Source organism: Saccostrea cucullata, unplaced genomic scaffold, assembly GCF_032062105.1.
Source record: "Saccostrea cucullata isolate Sc308-1 unplaced genomic scaffold, CSIRO_AGI_Scuc_v1 ctg110, whole genome shotgun sequence".
NCBI classification, from domain to species: domain Eukaryota; kingdom Metazoa; phylum Mollusca; class Bivalvia; order Ostreida; family Ostreidae; genus Saccostrea; species Saccostrea cuccullata.
Genome location: NW_026939674.1, coordinates 432,445 through 454,755, shown reverse-complemented (window position 1 = coordinate 454,755; position 22,311 = coordinate 432,445). Strand labels below are relative to the sequence as shown.

Here is a 22,311-nt window from a genome sequence, read left to right as displayed (position 1 = left end):
TTGTTGTGTATTAATGAAAAATATTAATACTATAATCCAGAATATTAAGAGTAGACATGTTCGAAAGCAAAACAAACACACAATGTATTGTCAGTCCGTTACAAAAACTGTGTACATAACACGAGTGTGTTCGATCCTGTGCTTTAAAGATTTATGTTTGGGCCTCAATTTATATTTTTATGCATCATATCAACATTACATTTGTATTTTGAATTGCAAATTAAAATATTTTCAATTCAAACACACTATTAAAGGTACTTGGACACAGATTTGAAGTTATCATTTTCTCTATAATATTACGACTTACATATTTTAATAGCATTTCACACAAAAATTAATTAAAAATCTTATTTCGTTTAAAAGATATTGAAATTGCAAATTTTTTGGTGGGTTTGATTGACATATCCTTGCACTCTCACAAATTTAATTTTATTCATCCTTAGGAAAAAAGGCAATTTTTTGTATAAATGAAAAATATTAATACTATAATCCAGAAAATTCAGAGTAGACACGTTCGAAAGCAAAACAAACACACAATATATTGTCAGTCCGTGCAGTTGTGGTAAGCAGACTGTGACGATTGAACGCACCCGGTGAATTCTAAATATAAACAATAACAGTACTCGAGCCCTGTTTACAAAAACTGTGTACATAACACGAGTGTGCTCGATTTGCTAAACTCTGTACGCATCTCTTAGTTCGGAATGACGATACTTGTGAAGGTGTTTTGTTTTCTAACATTTCTATTCTGAATAAAATTATTTTTCTTGATAAAAGTTTTAATATTTCTCATTAAAACACATCAAAATTGCCACTTTTCCTAAGGATTAAGAATAAAGTTAAAATTTGTGAAAGTGCAAGGATGTATCAATCAAACCCGCCAAAAAATTTAAAGTTTTAATAACTTTTAAATGAAATAAGATTTTTAATTAATTTTTGTGTGAAATGCTATTAAAATATATAATTCGTGATATTATACAAAAAAAATGAGAAAATATTAACTTCAAATCTGTGTCCAAGTACCTTTAAATTCTAAACAAAAGCATTATGCAAAAAACAAAATATTTTGCGGATTAAGTTTTTTTTTTAAAGAAAATAAGTATTTTTTTCTCTTTTTGAAGTACTTACACACTGTTTAATTTGGATTCCTATTTTTTCCTTCCGGTATACAAATACATTTTTTCCCGGTGATATGTTTTAAGATGATCCTGAAATATTTATTAAATTAGCTTCTAGGAATTTTATCATCTTATTATGAAAAAGAAAGTAAATATTTTATGAAAGCACAGGGAAAATAGAACCAATTTTAACTTAAATTCAACATTTCTTTGAAATATCTTTTTAAAAATGCATCATAGATCAAAGCTTTTTACTTTCTTTTCTAGCCTTGATCATTCTGCTTAGATTCATTATAAGTTATAAGAATTAAAATAATTTCCCTGCTTAATTTCTGCTTAATTTTTAATTTCATACATTTGTGAATGCAGAGAGGTTAAATAACAGAAAAAAATATGTAAAATATATTGAGTACTTAAAAATTCTAGAGACTTTTGAAATCAGGTTCCAACCATTTGAAACATCTACGTTTCTATTGTTATGTACGAGTTCCATATTCAACGCATTTTTACATTACATTTACAAATATGTACTATTATTGTATTAAAATTTATATGTTCAGAAATAATCAAAAGGCATTAGGCAGCTATTACTTTTTTACAGAGAATTACTAATTTACTATTTCTAGAATTATCTAATGGTGATATGCAATTTAATTTAAAAACACTCAATCGATATGCTGATAACCTAATTCATTTAACCAGTCAGAGAGCTGGGAATAAAAGAGAAACTAACAACTGTCGGAGAATTGCCAGAATTGGTTCCTTTCATGTATTCATACAGACAGAGATAATTCAGAAAAATTTTCTGTCGTGTTTTTTTTAATCATTTTGATTCTAAACAAGTACTCTAAAGTTAATATATAAAAATAATGGAGTTCCCAATTGAAATATCTGTAAATGTATTGCTTGCAAACCAGTTCTTCAAACAAAAAAAATCTGTTGGTACATTAGATCGACAATCATACTTATCTATAATTGCCTTTCTGATGTTTAGTCTTACGCATCAGAATATTTTCAAAAACATCTTCATAAGGAGTAAAAAAAAAATCTTTTCAAATATAACAACAAACCTTTATGATAAATATGATGATCTCAACTTTTCAATCGTCAACATCCCTTCCTTTTGTAGCAATGATATATCCTGATCACCTGCATAAGATTATGTGGCTTACGCAGATGATTCCATTAGTTTGATAAATTTTATATTCGATATAATGACCATGTCAGAAAATAATACATAGAAAAGTTAAATGCACTTTTCCTATTTATAATCACAACATTGATATTATTTTTTCCCGATTATGAATTAAAAATAATATGTGGCCTAAATAATATCTCATAGTAAGTGATCTAATGTTTTACGAAATTCGTGTTTGATTTACTCCCAAATTGCATTGTTTAAATGGACAAGGAGTTTGAACACTGTTCGTTATCTCCAAATTTCATTTAAAAAGTTTCATACCTACATGTACGCCTAATCAATAAATCCAGATGATCTGAGAAGAAATTGCACCACAATATTTGTCGAATCCCTTATATATTTAGATGCTATTCTGACCATTATTGCAATGTAAAAGCAAAATTATATAACAAGGGAAAGACTTCTGCTTTTCAATCGTCAAATCCTGTCTATATGCCTTTTAATAGTTTACAAACATTGCATGTGCTGTTAATGTATTCAAATGATATGAAACACAAGAAAATGTTCTCAAAATAATTGATTATTAATCTGAATCAGACAATTAATTGTTGATATTTCAGAATTTTTTAATATACTGTCAATGTATATTGGACACAAATACAGTCTAATTGGGTTGTATTTTAATTGTATTTGCTGATTTTATATTAATTTTGACTACCGATGATTCCGTTTATCTTATCTGTTTTAAAAAACTCTTCGTAGATGTACTAAATGTTACACCGCATCTCAAAAGATGTCGAATGTTAAAGAATGAACTATGATTTAACATGGTTTGTTATCTCTCTATAATCCTTTGTAAGGAAAATATGTTCTGATTTAAATTTCATCATTTTTTTTTTTTATTAAATTTCCAACATTCAGTTAACAACATACATGTAAGTATTAAATTCAATTGAAAAAAAAGTTATAAATAAAAAAAATTTATAGCATGTTTTGAAGAAATTTTAACACGATAAATAGAGAAATAGCACTAATTTATAATCACAAATTGATATTATTTATGTTAAAAAATAATAAAGCGATAAAGCGGTATTTTAGTAAAATATTACAAAGTGTGCATCAAAATAAAATAATTCAGTGAATCAAATTAGACAATGCATTAATGTATAAATAAACCATGGTTAAAGAAGGGTTATAAATGTATAATGATTACTTTTCTGTAAATTGTTGTTTTTTTTAAATCTAATTGCCGTCAAATAAAAATAAAAAACATACAAACATTATTTTTAAAAATTACAATGAACCACAAAGTTAGATGTGTTTTTGAATTCTGATTGTTGTGTTTAAAAAAAACACACACACACAAAGATACAAACATGTATGTATAGAATTAAAATAAAATTATAGAATGCTACTGAAATTAAAAATACAAATCGAAAATTATAGAATAAAAATGATTAAACCAAATTGTGGATATAAAGAATACAAATGAAAGATAATAAATAAATGTACAATATAAATGGACATAAATATAGTACAAACGAAAATCAAAGATCGCGAATTGCAATCTGAAATGACATGAAGATTCAATATGTATAAATTTATCAGATGAAGTTTTCCTTCTTGATGAACTGGTACATGGATAACGTGACGTCAATACACGACTGTGTAGAGTATAATTTACGTTAAAAGGGATGTAAAAATTCTGACACAGCCTTGAACTAACTTGAAGTAATAAAACTTTCCTTCTAAATGAAATAACTGGAAAACAATGAATTACGCAAAAGAGCTGTCGTCTTCGTGAAATGTCAGGTTAACCCCTCTCGATATTCAGTACAGACTCGTAGGACGTACGAAGGGTTTATGACACAATTGACAAGAGATTTTGAATAATGCTTGTTGGAGTTAGTGTTGAGAATTCGTAACATTGGGTATCAATTTCATAAAATATGTTCAAAAAACGTGTATGAATTAACGTAGAAAATTACACAAAAATTACACATTTAAACAATAAAGAAATCCAACGATTTCTATAAGTTTAAAAGAAAATAAATAGATTTTACAATAACTCTTTTCCTTCTTAATTATCTAAAATTGTATTCTCGTTGATGACTTTCTTCTCCATCAAATCTACACTCGCAAGAATCATTACACATACAAAGCTATTACTTAGCAACAAATGTTCAATTTAAGATGATGCATGCTATGATGTCATGTTAGCAAGGGTGATTTTCACGACAGAATAATAATTAATGAACGAATGACAAAGTGAGTCTTCTGTACATTAAATAATGTTTCACATGTGGTGATGTCATAGAAATGAATGAACAGATGCCGTTGTACCGACCGTATGGATGAAGAATTCCTTTAGAAAATGGTTGTGTCTCTTTACATTAAAAAGCAGACCTTTTTTGCAATTTTTCCAAAAACTTCTGTATGAAAAGAAATCGCTTGCTGTGGCCTTTAATTCAACATTTAGATATATCGACAGCATTTTATCAATTAACAATATTCATTTTCAATCGTAAGTTGATTAGCTTTATCCCTTTAAACTCGAAATAAAAGACACCATAGGATTTGAGACATTTATTAATACTTTACTGGAAAATGGTAAACTATAGGAACAAACCTTAATTATAAACGTGAGGGCTTCAACTTTCCTATCGTTTACTATCCTTATATTTGTAGCAATAAAACCATATATCAATCACTATATGCAGTGTACGCCTCCAAGTTGATTCGACACACAGGAACGTGTTCTACGTACGAACGATTTCTAAAACGTGACTAAATCTATGGTCAACAAAATGACCTTGTCAGCAAATACAATTTCAACAGTTTGACGAAATTTGACTGAATTTTTCATACAAATTGTTTGACATTTTTTTCACACTAAATTGTCTACATTTTTTCCTCGTTTGCCCGATCATGGCAAGAAAAAAAGAGGGTGTGAGCGATCGTCAGGGGATGCTTACACATCTCAACTGTGATGCATTAGAAGTCCGTGTTTGCTCTGTTCCCTTTCTGTATTGTTTCAATCGACTATTGGGCCTGACTACTGTCCGTTATCTTCATAACTTACTTTGAAATAATTCGAATTGATTTTTAGAAAGAAATATTAATGGAATATGAATTAACATATTCATTTAGTAAAGTAGAGCGAAAAATATTCAACTCTGGTGAAACAGTGATTAAACTATAAATAAGTAAACGTTTCCCTGGCAGATTTGGATGTCATAGTCGTAGCTCTTTTTCTTCTCAAGATTCTTATATGCATTTTGACCAACCAAATAAGAAGTTTTTTCCCTTCTCTAACGTCCGTTTCTTTCCAACACCAACAAACATAAATGTTTTATACAAAAAAAAAAAAAACGAATTTTACAAAAATCTTGTTGACAATTCCGATATACTCAGTAACATCTGTAATAAGAACGTTTGTGGATTTTTGCTTAAAACTTATTCTCCCTTTTATAAAAATTATATGAATTTGGCCAATATTCCTTTTTTTCCTGGATGTTATTTAAAGAGGATTCGAGATTTTTGAATTAAAGCACGAAACTAAAATTAAGCGAAGTTAAAAATCTTTGCATTAGATATAAATAACATTTCATTTCTTTTATGAGGTAAATGAAAAGATTTGTGTGTCCCGATCCCAAAATTATATATAAAAAAAAATCATAAATGCAAGACATACCTGGATTACCGATGTGGAAGTAATCTTTTTAAAATTTTTACTTCATTTCGTTACATCGAAGAAGTTAGGATTTCATTACCTTCCTCGAAACCAGAATCGATCAAATAAGGATCGATCCAAGGTCACTTCCATTTTATTACCAGTTCATCGTCAGATCTGCAAGGTTTCTATCCTATTTAAGAAAATCTTAACGGATATTATATCATATTCTGCAAATGGCTATGCTTTTGTATATAGCAAAACTCAAGCACTTATTCGCAAAAAGAAGTTTGTAAATTTTTTCTTCAATAAAAAAACTTTTGGTATTTCATTGAACTAATTTGAAGCATTGATAAATCTAAAAATTTCGTCTTAAAATTTTTTGAAAAGGTGAAGCGACATTTAGATTTCATATGGTATAGGTTTTTAAACATTGTTTTAGGTTCATGGGAAGGCTTAAATTCTAAATATATCGTTAGATGTTTACTATACAATTTATTTGTCAGAAAGTTGAAATACAATGATGAATTTACGATCGACATGAAGAATGATTATTCGGTCACTTTTTTTATAGAATGACTGATAATTTCGTAAATTAAGATTTCGTCGGTCATTGCACGAAATCCAAATCTCAATAAAAATATTCTGTTGGAAATTTAAGAGTTTATTAAGATGAATTAAAAATATACCTGTAAATAAATTGTAAATGTTGTCAATAGGTAAATCTTATTATTACAAATTGTATCCACGAACTCGTGACATTTGAACGACCGACCAAAAAAATATGTATACAATCGCCACTGATCGTTTTGCGTGAAGTCAGATTGGTCAATAAAAATTCAATTTATTTCCGGGTTTTCTTTTTTCCTATGCTACTTAATGGAAATAAAAATGAAGAGTTATTTTTGTGCTAAAAGAAATTGATCTTCTAAGTAAAACATTAAAGCATTTTCCAAGGTATTCGTACAATAGAAGGATACAACATAAACTTTGTGTTTGAACAGAAATTAAAAATTAAAATCAATATTGTGTTTATTTTAAAGAGTAAAATATTTTTTGTCAAATTTGCCAGGTGGCATATGTACTTTTATTTATCGAATTTATAAAACTTTTTTAATGAATTTCTCCAACAATTTTCCCTGAAAAATTAATTTAAATTTATTTCTAAAAATGATATCATTCCTGTTGGCTCCCGCATTACATTAATTAGATTAATAAAGAATTATGCATGTATTTTGAGATAATTTAAAAAATCTCCTGGGTAAAAAATTCCTTGATGTAATTCTTAGTAAAGGATGTAACTTTTTGCTATTTATGGATCGGATTGTTAAATAAGATTGATGAATTTGTAACTGAATAACACTTTTTGAAATGAATAAAAGTTATAACAAATTAAAGACATCATGTAAGTTTTGCTTCTGCATGGTTGCGAAACATCTTTAACTTATATAAAACTGCATTGTCCTTAAACAGCTTCTGTTTAAGGCATCACAATGCAGACATAACCATACATCAGTTAGCCGTCAAACAAACGATAATGTTTGTTCCTGGTCTAATTTAACAATGCAACAGACATGTTAACCTGTCGACACAGCAATCACACCCGAAAAACAAGACATAAAACTTACACACTAATTGTCATTATGTAAACAAGTGTGTTTCTGCACAGCAGCTTGCTAAAGATCTGACGACACGTCTTTAAGACAATAGGTGGCAATGTAGCGCCGCCCCAGGACACAATAAACGTCAGAAAAGCCGGCCAGGCCGTGCCGTCAGATCTCAAGGCTTGTAACTAACCAGAGTAGCAATATCACGCAAACACAGAGGAGTTGGTCACTCTATCAATGGAGCACATTGTTACCTAGTCTTACTAATGTTTAAGATAATGGTTATACTTATTATTTGACATGAAGGAACGTTTACGAGCGGTGTCTAACGTGTAGGCTTTGAGCCAAAAAGCAAAATTAGATTTCATAAAAATTGAAAAATTTGAAAATTTGAAATTTATGAACTTTTTTTAATCCAGTGCAAGGATGTCACAATTTGGGATTTATTTTCTAGGAATATTTCTTCTGTGTTTCGGTAAGTATATTTTTGCTTGTTAACTTTAGAGATAAAAAATACAAATGTCTTAATTTGAAATATATTATTGGTGATAATAAGCGAAATTTGATTTTGCCTTAAGAATAAGTTAAGTTTGCATTGCCGTGTTAGATGCTTGCACTTAAATTGCGGTAGATACTTTTCATAAATCTATATAGGGGATACCATCGACTTATTTTACTATACAGATGAACATTTTGATTTTCTTTTGATGCCTACAAAACACATCATTTGCGTTGAGTTGCAACGCAATTTAAGTTTAACTTTGTCTAAAGCATACAATGAATTTAAACTGGCAAAGAACAAATGTATTGTTAAATTATTTAAATGCTAGAATGCTTAACGACTTCTTTCTAGGAAGAAAAAAAATAATATGACTATGCGTTATTTGATTTCTTCTTATCGAAGGAAACAAAAATCATAGCATGTAATGAAGATATCAAGCACTGAAAACAATACTAGTATTCTGATACGCAAAAAGAAAGTCATGTTTTGATAAAGTATGCGGAAATCAGACCACAAACTCAGCCATATCAACGGTCAAATCACCCCATGATTGGGTTTCAATGCCGGTTTTTGGTTGACCATCATCTAAGACTCTCTCACGATGTACGAGTCATGTGTTTGTTCAATGACTTCGTGATTTGTGATTTTAAATTTAGACGCGTTAACAAGTTGCAAAGAAGGGGAGGCAATAATGATTTTTAAGCGGTTGTGTTTCCTAAATAAACATCCTTCCTATTGTAAATGACATACCCTACCATAAATAGAAGAATTTTTTGGAAAACATATGAGGGTAAAAAAGGCAAGGGCAAAATAAAATTAAAAGTTCAATTATTGAAATATTTTGTTGTGTATTACTTGCTATGTTGTAGGAATGTTAAAAGATTTTTATTCATAAAAAATACACAATATCAATAAAACGGCACTGGTATTTAGCCCCCAAAAGCCGTTGTTTTAGCCAATCTTCATCCCGTCTCAAGAATTTGTAGGTGGAATATATACACACGTTTTGTACCAAAAGGAGTTCAGCCTTGCCTCTCACCACCTGCAGAAACACTAATGGTGAAAGGTGGACAATGGCCCCTGAGAAGCAAGTTGTAGGAGTCTCGTGTCGTAAACATATCGCGTATTATTATTCTACTGTTCATTTGAACTCTCATCCATTGACCATAAACGTCCTGTTCATGTTCTTCTCGTTCCGAAACTGGAATGAAGCATAGAAAATACTCTATTTCTTGTAACAAAATATTTCTTACGTAAATATTTTTTGTATTGTTGTACTTTTTATGAAAGCTTCTTTTGTGTCTGTGTGTGTTGTGGACCTTAAAAACTTACCAATAACCCTTGATGAACACCCACATTTTGTGTATTCTTTTGATAACAGTGTCTTAACAGGTCTTAACTGTCGTCTTTTTCTTCTAAATACGTTTCAATTATCTTTTGCAGCTCTGTCACAAGCAAATCGTAAGTACACGTTTCAACTTTCGGTCATATTAGCACATATACCGTATTTCACCAAAATTTACTTTGAAAATGATAGTTTGTGTTATGAATTTGTAAAGTTTTGAATTTTTTATTCAAATAAAAGTTTGTAGAAAATAATCATGTTATACCAGATTCCTAAACACCTAATTAATGAATTTATATTTTGAATTTCCGTTTCAGATTTAACAAGAAACAGAACACTAAGTAAGAAGACATCTTTTTAAGAAGAGAAATGTTCTTGAATGAGATAAAAATTATTTTACTTTACATTTTTTTTTCAAATTTAATTATCTTTTTGTCCACTTTTGTCCTGCAAGCTATGTTGAAAATATTTGTATGGTACTTATGAAAATATTACATTTCGTTTGGAAAATCACCAGCATTAAAAACTCCGAAAAGAATTATGAGTAAACAGAGGGTATATGAACCTTAAAAGGTATTGAAAATACTATATCACAAAATGTTTTGAAAATTGCAGCTCGAGATCAGCTATTACGTAGAAGAACATTACTCACAGGGAGAACAAATGGTAACAATGGCGTCCAAAGAGGCCGAGGGAATCTGAATGGAAGAGCGGGAACTTTGAATGGAAGAACAGGAACTCTTACAGGAACCGTCGGAACTCCTCGTACAAGTCTCCCGGGAGCGACTACGGCCTCTCAGAGGGAAATCGACAGAGTGATTCTAACACCAGTACAAGATGGCGCAGTTCGATCCTTAAGGAATCTTTTAAGTACTAGAAGAGGTCGAGGAAATCCAAGACTTATTGGTAAACTCTTTAACATAACTGCACTTTGCAATTTTCTTGATTATCTTAATTGTACTTTTTTTAAAGTTGTTTTTATCTCAAAGGAAAAGCCATTCTAATGTACATTAAAAGATTTAATATATATTTTACTTCAGGGTTTCTCATCCCAAGAGCAGATGGCAGAACTCAGTTGAGATTGATGAGAGGCAAGTTTAATGGAGTTTGAAAATATTAGATTTATACATGAGTGAACAGTTGCGATAGTCTCCATTATTATGTAGAACTTGCTTTGTATAGTTTTAGAGTATCTGTGGTTGGCTTACTAGATTTGACAATGTCAAAAGCGCATGCCTCTGCACATACAAATATATGAATAAAATACAATTTACTTTCACGTTTTTTCTTATTTAAGGTTAGAATATGAATTATAGTAAAATGTGCCAATAAGTTATAGATGGTAACTGTTCTCTATATACTCAATCACAGATGCTTTGTTTTACAATAATATTACCGTAGAAATTTTTAGAGCTTAGTCATCAATATCTTATGTAGCTATAGCATAGTTACTTAGATGTAGCTGTTATTATCCAAAGCTATGGTAGGACTTATACAGTAGTTTAACAGATTATGCTAGCGAAAATTGGAGACACTCTGCAATATACTAAAATGAGCTTATTACATAACACAAAACTTTCCATTATAGGAGCAGAACGATTCTTAAGAAATGGCCGAGGAGGTAATTTTGTTGCACGGGAGTTGGCTTTTAGCATGAAAAAACGCTTCATGATCATTTAAAATTAGATAATTCCAAATAATCAATATCTATTGTCTTATTGCACCGAATTTAAGCAAAAAAAAAAAAAAATAAAAAAATAAAAAAAATAAACAGTATTTTCCGTGTCAAAATTTTAAAATGAATATCGGACATAGTTATCTGAATTCATTTTTTTACAAAGTAAATTGCTACCAGTCAGTAAATTCAATTTGGCTCATATGGGCCATAAAAACACCAGTCTCATAAAACACCAATGCGTCAAAGCAATATGAATAAAATTAATTTTGATGATTCTGATATGGTTGCTTTCCAAGAAAGAGACCAGTATTTTCGATATACTTTAGTATAAATGCATTTTGTATGGTCATCAAGCGCCTGTTTTAAGATGATTAATTTGCAGCTAATTACTCACCCAGACGTCGTTTTATGACTTGTCTATTCTCTGCATTGCTGGAAAAATAATTGCACATTGATTGTTAGAAAATTACGAGTATTCACAGCACCGCCCCTCAGTGGAGGACAGGAGAAATTCAGAAGAAAAAAATGATTTTAATATACTTACAAAGGCACAAACTTGATGCAGCATCTTTGTTTCAGATTTGTGATAAAATCTTCTTTATGAATATGCTTGTTTCTAGTTCTTTACTAAATTACTTTCAATCTAATACATAACCCTTTTCTATTACAATAGAGATAATACAAACGGCAATTTTATTTTCAAAAAAAAAACTGTGGTACGAAAGGAAATATAATTCAGTAAATATTGTTTACCTTAAAATCGAAGTAAAGGGTTTGGATTTTCATACTTAATATCAAAAAAGTGATTTTGAATACAGTTGAACAATGCTTCAAAGTATTGTTGTAGTACGTTATTAACATATACATTCCTCTTTTGCAGACAACCGAGGTAATCGCGTGAACATGAATGAACTGCCTTTTAACATCAGGACCATTGTTGCAGCAGCAAGGCGTGCCAATCTTCTTCCGTCCAGAAACGGAACTAGAGGTAAAAAACAGAAAGAACAAAAACCAACGGAGTTGGTTTTTCCGTTTTATGGTTTTTTAACGATAAGTATATATGAATTCAACTTCTTAGGAAATCATTTTTACAACTGCAAATCTACTGGGACTTTATATGTAGAAAAGCTTAAATTGGAAAAATATGTATCATGCTTTTATGGAAATTAAACTGTTCTTAAAAGTAGTACATACTATAGCGATAGTAATAAAAAAGTAAATGACAAATATTCATATTTGTTTCGCATCAATAATCAGGTTCCCTTAAACAGTGATGTTTCCAAACACAATACAATTTTTAGATAAAGAGTAAACGTTTTTGTAACGTTTCTGTTTATGTGTTTAGTTAGGAATAGAACACCTCCAATAGTTGTTCTTCGTTCGCCAAACAGAGGTAAGGCGCGGATCAAAAGGTTGTAATTTGGGATAATACTGAATATATAAATATAAGCATTTAGGTGACGTGAAATATATACCCATCTGTATAATGGCATTTTCTATATATATTTATGTTTTAATATGAATATCATAATTCATTACTTTAAAATTCTCAAGTTCTTGTAAAGCGTGCAACTTTTATTCGCGTGCGAATAGTTTCCGCGAGTTTCGCGACCTTGCTTTACATGCAAATATTTCTCAGCGCGAAATATTTATTACATTGCATAATCACAGAGTACTTGCATTTCCTCAGGCGCTGAAATTATTGCTGCAAACAAATTTCAATTCAAAAAATCGCGAATAAAAGTTGCTGACAATCAGAAGTCATTTTAATTACTTCGGTCGGGTTTAATAATCTATGGATGTTTGCTTTGTATTTTGTCTAAAATATAAGTGTGTAGCAAATTACTTTTTTCTATGTAGTCATGCTCATAAATATAACCGTATATTTAACAAGAATGAACTATATGACAATCTACTTATTACTAAAAACAGTGACTGGGTGTTCTATATTGATGCATGGAATGCACAGAATGTATATATTTATATATCATTTTGGATATATTTTTAGTATGATATACGCATTTTTCACGTGTTAAAATTTGAGCTGAGTACCAATATTATGAGCTCTCAATACGTATATATATTTTAGAATTATATATATGCATGCTTAAACAAATATTTTTAAGTTGCAATATGCTTCATATTCAAATATTTGCATGCAAGCATGTATTGGTTGGAATAATTGGTCTCTGAAATTGGTTTCATATTTTCCTAAGAACGAGTTCATTGATAAGCAAACTACAGGAAAAAAATATATATATTGGTAGACTACAGCACTTCATTCAGAACAAAAATAAATAAACAAAAATTAAAAATTGATATGTCTACTTTTTCACTTTTTTAGGATTTCAACAATCCAGAAGAATAGCTACAGTCGGAGGTTTGGGAAGGGGCCAGAACGGAAATCAAGACACACAAGCAAATTCTGATCCAGATTCTGGAGGAGAAACTATTAAGCAAAGGACTGTGAATATCGAAGTCAATGTACAAAGTCCAGACACACCTTCACCAAGTCCCACGCCTCAAAACCCGAACCCAACAGCCACAAACCCTGGAATGTTGAACCCGACGATGGCAAATCAACAACCTGGATTTATGAACAGTATGGGTCCAGTTGGTGGTATCAATCCTTTTCCAAATCAAAGACAGCAACCTGGAATGGATATAATGAATGGGTTTAATAGGTTTAACCCACCCAATTCCAGAAATAGTATTGAAAATAATAACAGACCATCAGATGACAGAAGTTCAAGTTCATCAAATTCAGGTGGTGGAAATATTAATATTGGACTTGGAATTGGAGTTGGCTCTTCAAATCCAGTTGTGCCTCCAAAACCTGCTTCCACAAATACACCTTCTTCACAGTTCGGTGGTGTACAAAACGTTGCTCAAAATGTACAACCAACTCCGCCTAATCCTTTCCCACAAGGTTTTAATGATCAGCAAGGAGGAACGAGTTCATTTGATCCGATGGGTTTTTCAGGGGTACCCCAAACTGGATTTCCCGGCAGTCCACAAACTGGATTTCCCGGAAGTCCACAAACAGCCTTCCCCGGTAGTCCACAAAATTCTTTTTCTACAAACGATCAATCTGCCTTTCCACCCAGTCAGATCAGTTTTCCTTCAAATCCACAAACTGGCTTCCCACCAAACAATAAATTTCAGACAAATACGAACAACCCCTCTGTCCCTACACTCCAAAGATTCGATCAACAGCCTCCCTCTCTCCCCGGAGCTGTATCTTCCAGCAACTCTATGCCTTGGAATCCTTTTCCGTCGAATGCTGGAAACTTTGGACAAGACACAGGTTCTTTAGCAAACACTAATACCTTAATAAACAATAACCAAAATAATTTATTTGCTAACAATATGCAGCGATCAAATGTTAATGGCATGCAAGGACAAAGAAATTCATTTCAGCAATCAATTGGCATGGTTCAACCAAATCAGTTTAATGCAATGCCACCTCAACAGTTTAATAATCTTACATCTAACCAGAATTTTGCTAGTTCTCAATTGCTTAATTCTCAAACTTCAACAGGATCTATTGGATCGGCTGTTGGTGGTTTTGGCGGAGTGCAAAATCCAAGTTTTCTTCAAAATGCTGGAAACTCTTTCCAACAAGGATCATTAATGGGAGGTGATCCTACAATTGGTGAACCGATGATAATTGATAATGGAGGACGGACAACTGTTGTTGTGGATAATATAACATTCACCGGCGTTCTTCCACCAGGACCACCTGTGATAAAGACACAAGTGATAAATGGAAAAGGCTCGGTGCATTTAAATCCATTAGTTTCTTCTGGGGCAGCTACAGATTCATTCGGAAGAAATTTCCCAACACAGTTGCAGTTCACAAATCCAAATGACTTGAATTCAATAAATCAGAACTTCCCATTGAGTGCAGAAAATAACCAAATATTTCCAAATCAACAATTATTAGGAATTCAAGCAACACAAGGTACTAAAAGTCCAGTTGAACCCCAAATGAACCAAGATACCTCTTTCGCGACTCCTACTTCAATATTTGTTAATACCTCCGGTCTTCTCAATCTCACCAAACCTCAAGGAAATATCGACATGTCATTATTATCAAATAACTCTACTCTTGTAGCACTTAATGCAACTAACCAACAGCAAATGATAGATATTTCGATACCCCTTAATACTAATCCCATAGTAGCAACTAGCAATAATATAGGAACAGCATTTTCGGGGAGTAATGTAGCCGTAGCTTTGGGTAAAGGTACATCCTCAGGCAACGTGTTGCCGTCTGGAACCAACGTAACTGGAACAGAGGGAACAGGACCAATTGATGCACATAGACACATAGGTGAACATCTATTAGTTGCCACAAGTTCCATTTCTATGCAACCACAGGCCTTTATGACATCAACCCTCCCGAGTGTAGACTTGCAAGGTTTATCCACCACAAAGCCAACCAATATCATTGTGAATGATCCACAACTCCAAGTTGTGAATAATATCCCCCAAGACATTGGAATGTCTTCTATAGTTGGAGGAATTCCTAAAGAAATTTCCTCTACCGTTACTGGTGGTATTTCTGAAGGAGTATCATTAACAAAAACTGGAAACATCCCAACAGGATTGTCTTCTACGATAACTGAAAACGTACCAATAAAATCTTCACCAGTCAGTGAAAATATCCTTACTGGAATCTCGTCTTCACTAACTGGAAATGTCACTGATCGAGTAGGTCAAATCCAAGGTGATATTTTACAGGCAAAGGTTCCACAAGTAACTGATAATGTTCCAACTTCTGCAGAGCTCAATCCAATAAAAAGTAATCCGTTGTTAGAATTGCAACGCCAACAACAAATTCTACAGATGCATAGATTGGCACTTTTAAGAAGAAGAGAGGAACAACTCAATACATTAAGAAAACAATTGCTTCAAATTGAATTAACAGGTAGGGATTTTATCATAATTTATTTAATTAAAATATTCTATCTATAAAAGATTTTATGGGATCTTAACAAATATAAGAACAAACTTGTGATACACATATTTTTCTTCAGATATGGAACAAATAAAGAAAAATATACATTTTTAAAGACAATTATAACAATATCAATAAACAAATAAGGCGTTTGCATATGTCAGTATGAATATCTAATGTCATTGATATAAATCACAGAAAGGTGTCTAAGAATAGAGGGGCATGAAAACTACACGGAAGATGTAAAATGTCACGATTCGTGAATATGAATTGGTTAGTGACCCATATAACGATTGTCAAATGACTTTCGTACAATAAAAATGATATACACTACATTATACGCAGAAAAAAGAAGACATCCCCCAATTCGTAGGCAATAGTTTTGTGTTTTCTGTCAGAAAAGGGATAATCAGAAATTATTCATAAAACTGGCCCGTCAATCTGATCATTAATGTAATGACATGCAAATATCCAATCTTTTGTGTTGTTTTTAAATAATAAACAACTAGACATTTCTTTGCTTTTGATGGTTTTTTGCTCTTTATATGTACTTTTGTTCAGCTGCAATGCATGAAAAGTAACAAATCATTGTTGTAACTGCTTTTTAATTGAACCTTCACAACAATAGCATAAATATTTGTTTTGTAATTCACTTACAGTAATCAAGAAGGCATGTAATTCAGATAATAATACTAGTATTTTATACAATGAACTATGGAGATAACGATCGGTAAACAAGCTAAAAATCCACATAGAAACAATGTAGGGTGAGTTCACCATGCATCGGACACATACCTTGCTTCGGACAACTTTAGGCAATAAACTCTCTTTCAACTTAAGATTTCTGTGTATTTATTTGTTTCTGTCATAAAGACAAAGATTTAAATTTTTTAATGATATCGATTGTGTTTATCATGTTGTGATAAAAATACCCCGCAAATGGCCTTGAAGTTACGTCATATTTTACATCATCAAAGGGGAATAACCCGAAATTTATGATTTTGCAATTTTTAGAGTTATCGTTCTTTTAAATTCGACTTCCACGGAATGAGTCGGACTTTGGTGAATTTTGTCAGGGATAGGTAATTTTACATAAATTATAATTAAATTTCACTTCGATGTTTGTTTAATTCTTATTAGAGCTGGTTTTTACTAGTACGCTATTTTCACCGTACATCGGACAAAAATTAACCATGCATCGGATACTTTTCGATGCAAAGATAAGCACTATCATTTTCATACAGAACCCAGCTGACAGCTGTTTTTTGCGGAAAATAAAAACTTATTTTCAGTCAAAATACAAGTTATCGATATATGACGTCTGGAATTTTACTCAATTTATTTCTACAAACCAGGTGATAAACCATGAGAAAAAAGGCGCGAATTACGGCATTATAAGCATTCAAAAGCATTTCTAAGGCAGAGTGAGGTCTCGAGAATCGTTCTACATTTGTGCAATAATATCGTCGATTAAATTAAAGTTGAGGGTTATTTCTTAGATAAAAGATGAAAAGATATCCATATCAAGGATTTTAAAGCACTGTGATAAAGGTATGATATTTTTCCGATCTCCATACCGTCTGTCCGATGCATGGTGAACAATGTCCGATCCATGGTAAATTTTCAGTTTTTTCTAAAAACTCGATTTTTGGGATATTTTCTCAAGAAACGGCATATAATTGTGTCCTAAATTGTTATTTTAATCACAAACTAAATGTTAAACTCCATTTTGATAATTTTCCGTCGGTAGCGATATCGCTAGAACTTGTTGAAGTACAAGGGTATCCGATGCATGGTGAATTCACCCTAACTGATGAGCTGAAAAAAACATGGACCTCTAAAACATCAGAGATGGGATCAGATGCCATGGATAATAATGTTGAATACTGGTTTTGTCATTTCTTGCTTATGTCATCAAATAGAAACATCACTTAATATCAAATATATTTAACGATTATAGGCAACAAGAGACAACCAGTGCAACGGACCCCTTTGACTCCAGTGAAAACAAAAGACATGAGGATTTTAGAAAACCTCAAACCAGCAGCTACGGCCCCAAAGACCACTGCATCATCAACAGTCGCCTTTATGAATGTGGATTCATTGAGATCTCTCATAGAAGAAATTCTTCATGGTTTCTTCAAGAAGCAGAATATTCTTACGGGATTGGCTGTTCCCTCGAGTGGAAGTGCAGCTGTTGTAGACACATCCAAAAGCATTTCGCCAAACCTTAACACGGTGTCCAGAATGGACCTTAAATCATTACAACAAAATGTTGTTCCAGGTAAAAGTTTGAGACTTTAATCCGTCTTTGTGTCCATTTTATGGCTTTTGACCTAGGCCATGTTTAAATGAACACTTTTTGCAAATATCGAAATTTACTCCTTTTGGATACATATACATGTGGTTATTTAGCAATCCTGGATGTGGCAGAAATCAAAATTCTTTTTTTTTGATTACATTCAAGTTTTGATAAATTGTAATAAAAGTGATATTTTATTGTATAGTTTTACATGAGAACCACCAGGTAGGTTGCGATGTAACGCTATTTACGAAATATATCTACCCTATATATATAAATGGATATAACACGTTGAGTATTTACATATTTCTTGCATGTTCAGGTTAATGCGTATTCTACCAGACTACAAGTGCATCTTTCATATTTTGTTTATTTCCTTTATTCAATCGTTTGTTATTGAAATTAACATCATATATATTTGAGTAGTAAATCTAGAACTCCTCTCATCAAATTATAATATTCAAGTTATTTCGCGTATTACAGTTCAACAAAGAAGTACTTCTCTGCCAGCACTTCTACCAACAACTCCAAGCAATGTTATAAAAACTGATCCAGCAGTTAGTGTAGTGGATCCAAACGCAATACCTCCAACAGAGCCCACCGCGATAGACCCGAATGCTGTGCTTCCGACTGAACCCAGCGTGGTGGATCCAAATGTAACACCTCCCATTGAACCTATTGCGATGGATCCAAATATAGCACCTCCACAAGAACCTATTGTGGTGGATCCAAATGTAGCGCCTCCTACAGAACCCACGGCTCCTTCAGTAACTGACCCAAATATAATTCTTGTGAGGGACCCTAGTGTTCATGCGCATAGTGATGTCGTTACAGTGTCTGACACTCCTGTAATAAATATGCAGGCTACTGAATCTTTTTCAACAATTTTACCTTCTACAACTACGGTTATGCCTCCTGTGACATCCCCTCCTATAATAGATAGTGTTGGTAGCAGCGTGGGACAACCAAGTCTTTCCGGACAAAAACGGAATTTATTTCCAGGAGGAATCGCTGTCCATCCGGAAATTTCTTCATTCCGAACTTCAAATCTGGCAAATTTTCAACAACCAACACCTCCTCAACCTCAATGGAACTTTAATATTCCTCGTCGTGGAGTAAGTCTGCAGGGGATTAGACGAGGAGGTGTTTCCAGTATTCCTGAAATGATCGGAGGGGATCTTTCTAGTACCAACGCCAGAGTAATTGCTCAACAAAATAGGCCTTTACATAATTCAAATTTTAATTTGCAATTTAATCGCCGTCTTCAGGATGTAGGTAAATAGTATTTTTACTTATCAATTTTTATCAAGTAGAATGTTTTAAGACAAATGTTCTTTATTTTTGAAAGTCTCTTGAAAACAATTCCAAAAACACAACATATGCCAATAGTTTATTCGGATCAATGCTAATTGGCGATAATATTTGACATATTTATGATTGTTGACAGTAAACAGTTAGAATGGAATACAAGAGCAGTGGTATGTAAATACCTTGAGAGAGATCAAGGATGAGTGTTAACACTGTTTGGATATTGCTATTATTAATAACGCTTCACTCACAAAACTTGTAACGGCAATGCAGTTTCATTTTGTTCTGTTTTCGTTAATTTAGGATAGGAGAAAAACTCTACATTAGAGCACAAGAGTGCACGTTCCAATGGCAATATTTACAAAAATCAAGATTTTTTTAAAAAGACAAATATAACATATTAAAGTTGCAGAGAAGACGTAAGGTTCTCTAGTTTACTAGCACCATATAAGATTTCAGTTTTCTTTTCGGATAATGCTTTTAAATTTATTATTCTATTCTTCCAGTATTTGACTAAGGGAAACAGGTAAATTCCCTCCTGGGACCACCTTAAAGGACTTTAAACGCAAAATTAGATTTCGTTCACATTATGTTTTCCCCTTCTATTTATGTTTTTGACCCGAAACCCTGTAGAAAGCTTCTCGAATCCCATGTTCGTGTACTTTGTGTTTTTTATGGTTCACTGTTTTGTACATTAAAAAACAATGATGTATTTGTAGTTGCCAGTAGCTCTTAGTATACTAACATAATAATCAAGAGATCATTGTTTTTCAAAAGAATGAAAATAATTTTCTAATATTCATTTGATTAAAGAGCATTATATTTTAGTATTTGGTATAAATTGGAACATCTGAAACGTTAAATGTGATCAATTCTAAAACTTTTGTCACCTTTTATTGTTTTTGGAATAAAAGAAATGATGTGTCAAAAAATATATATTTAATAGATTTATTTTCTGATTTACAGCGATGAGATCTAATGTTAACATACCACTTGGACGACCAGGAGGAGTTCCGGTCCCAATGCTCTAGTGACGACACAGACTCTACATTCGTGTTTGAAATAATACAAAGAAAAAGAAATGACGCCTGGCAAACCACAAATAAAACGTCTCTAAATAATTGCCAGTTACCCTAAAGCTACTCACCTGGGTGCACGCAAGCAGCACCTGTTCAAGTATTCCAAAATCCTTAACCAATCTACCTGCCCAGGAGTGAATATATAATGGAATATGCGAACTCCTTCCTGTAATGTGGGACCTTAAAATTATGATACATTTTACAACTTTCACTTTTCCATGTGTTTCCAAGCATTACAATAAGGCTTCATCAAGGCATCCTTACTTGCGCCTTCAATCATCCATTAAAGTTCTCTTTTCCGGTCCCACCATGAACTACTCATTTATCCTGTCATGTCTCGATGGATCGAGGCGCGGAAGATTAAGAGTTGCAGAAGACATTGTTATAAATGTATATGCAATGTATATAGAAACTTCGATATCTTATGTCTATGATATCTCATTTCTAAAAAATGAAAGAAAGAGAGTACAAATGAGAAATACGCTGTGTGAGTATGCAAATATTTCACTGTGTGAATATAGCAGTCAATTAAAATGGTTCAAGATACTTATACTCGTGTAAATGTCCTTTCATGAAAATAAAATTAAATAAAAAAAAATCAGTCTTTCGAATGCTTGTGGTATATTGCCTGGAATGTGATATGTACGTGTATTTACATGTTCATAACAGTGTGAATTATTAGTCTCAACAATTGTAAGTTGGTAATACTAGTACTAGAATGATCTGTCATCAATCCGTCTGCTTCTCTGATTTGTACTTTCAAAATGATTTATAAATCAGCAAATTTTAAGGATCGTCTTTCTGAAAAGGGGGCTTTTCTCATTAATGTACATCTGATATAAAATAGAATTTTAAAGATGCGCGTGTGTCTGTAAATTTTGAAAATTACGAGAAATACAGTAAAATAAATGACCATTTTAACAAAATTAAAGCTTAAAAAAATGTTTCTGCCACAAAATCTTGGATTGTCTGATTGTGTCTCCAATAACAGAAAAAAGTATCCAACGTCATCAGCATTCAAACGACTTTATTAAGATAATAAAGCAATAAACAAATTTCTTAATAATATTTCACAACAGATTGTTCACATTATTGAACATCAGATTTACAGAAAAACAGAATTCTTAGGCGCCGTTTGGAATATTTTTTGCTGTTGTTTCTAACTTTAAAGAATAATATCAATTTAAGATAAAAACAATTCTACGAAGGAGGCTTTGATAAGGGAGGCTTTAGGTCAAATTTCCAGTTGTGAAGTTATAGCTTTTACAAGGTAAGAACTTTTTCTTAATTGATGAAAAATGCCATGATCAATGTTATTCTTTGAGATTAACACGATGAAACAGTATCTCACAATTAAATGCCAATTAAATGCCATAGTACTGACATGAAATATATGTATCTTTTTAGCGAGGTGAATATTATGTTATAATTTTCTGCCTCTTACATTAAAGGTAAAAATATGTTAACATGCATGAAAAGAACGTTTTCATGTAAGATAGTTAAGTTATCATGAAAGGTATCAATTTTTGTAAAGAATCTGATTTTAAATTAAGTTAAAGTAACTGACATTTTATATGCAAGATGCAAAATAATTA

General features: G+C 31.9%; 1 protein-coding gene across 1 annotated transcript; it reads left to right on the top strand.

Annotated features, from left to right (window-relative positions):
* The first annotated feature begins 10,973 nt into the window (after positions 1-10,973).
* On the top strand, positions 10,974-21,298 carry LOC134253586 (mucin-2-like). The gene is made up of 8 exons (XM_062736122.1): positions 10,974-11,007; positions 11,945-12,052; positions 12,410-12,457; positions 13,409-15,997; positions 17,988-18,311; positions 18,813-18,968; positions 19,029-19,604; positions 20,604-21,298. The coding sequence occupies exons 2-8, from the start codon at positions 11,968-11,970 to the stop codon at positions 20,666-20,668; spliced, it is 3,843 nt and encodes a 1,280-aa protein (XP_062592106.1). The 5' UTR covers positions 10,974-11,007; positions 11,945-11,967; the 3' UTR covers positions 20,669-21,298.
* Positions 21,299-22,311: the final 1,013 nt, after the last annotated feature.

Excerpts from the sequence above, each read along its gene's own strand:
- LOC134253586 (XM_062736122.1), top strand. The coding sequence starts at position 11,968 with ATGAATGAACTGCCTTTTAACATCAGGACCATTGTTGCAGCAGCAAGG. Across the intron at positions 12,053-12,409 it reads GTCCAGAAACGGAACTAGAG|TTAGGAATAGAACACCTCCA; the intron begins GTAAAAAACAGA and ends TTATGTGTTTAG. Across the intron at positions 19,605-20,603 it reads TCGCCGTCTTCAGGATGTAG|CGATGAGATCTAATGTTAAC; the intron begins GTAAATAGTATT and ends TCTGATTTACAG.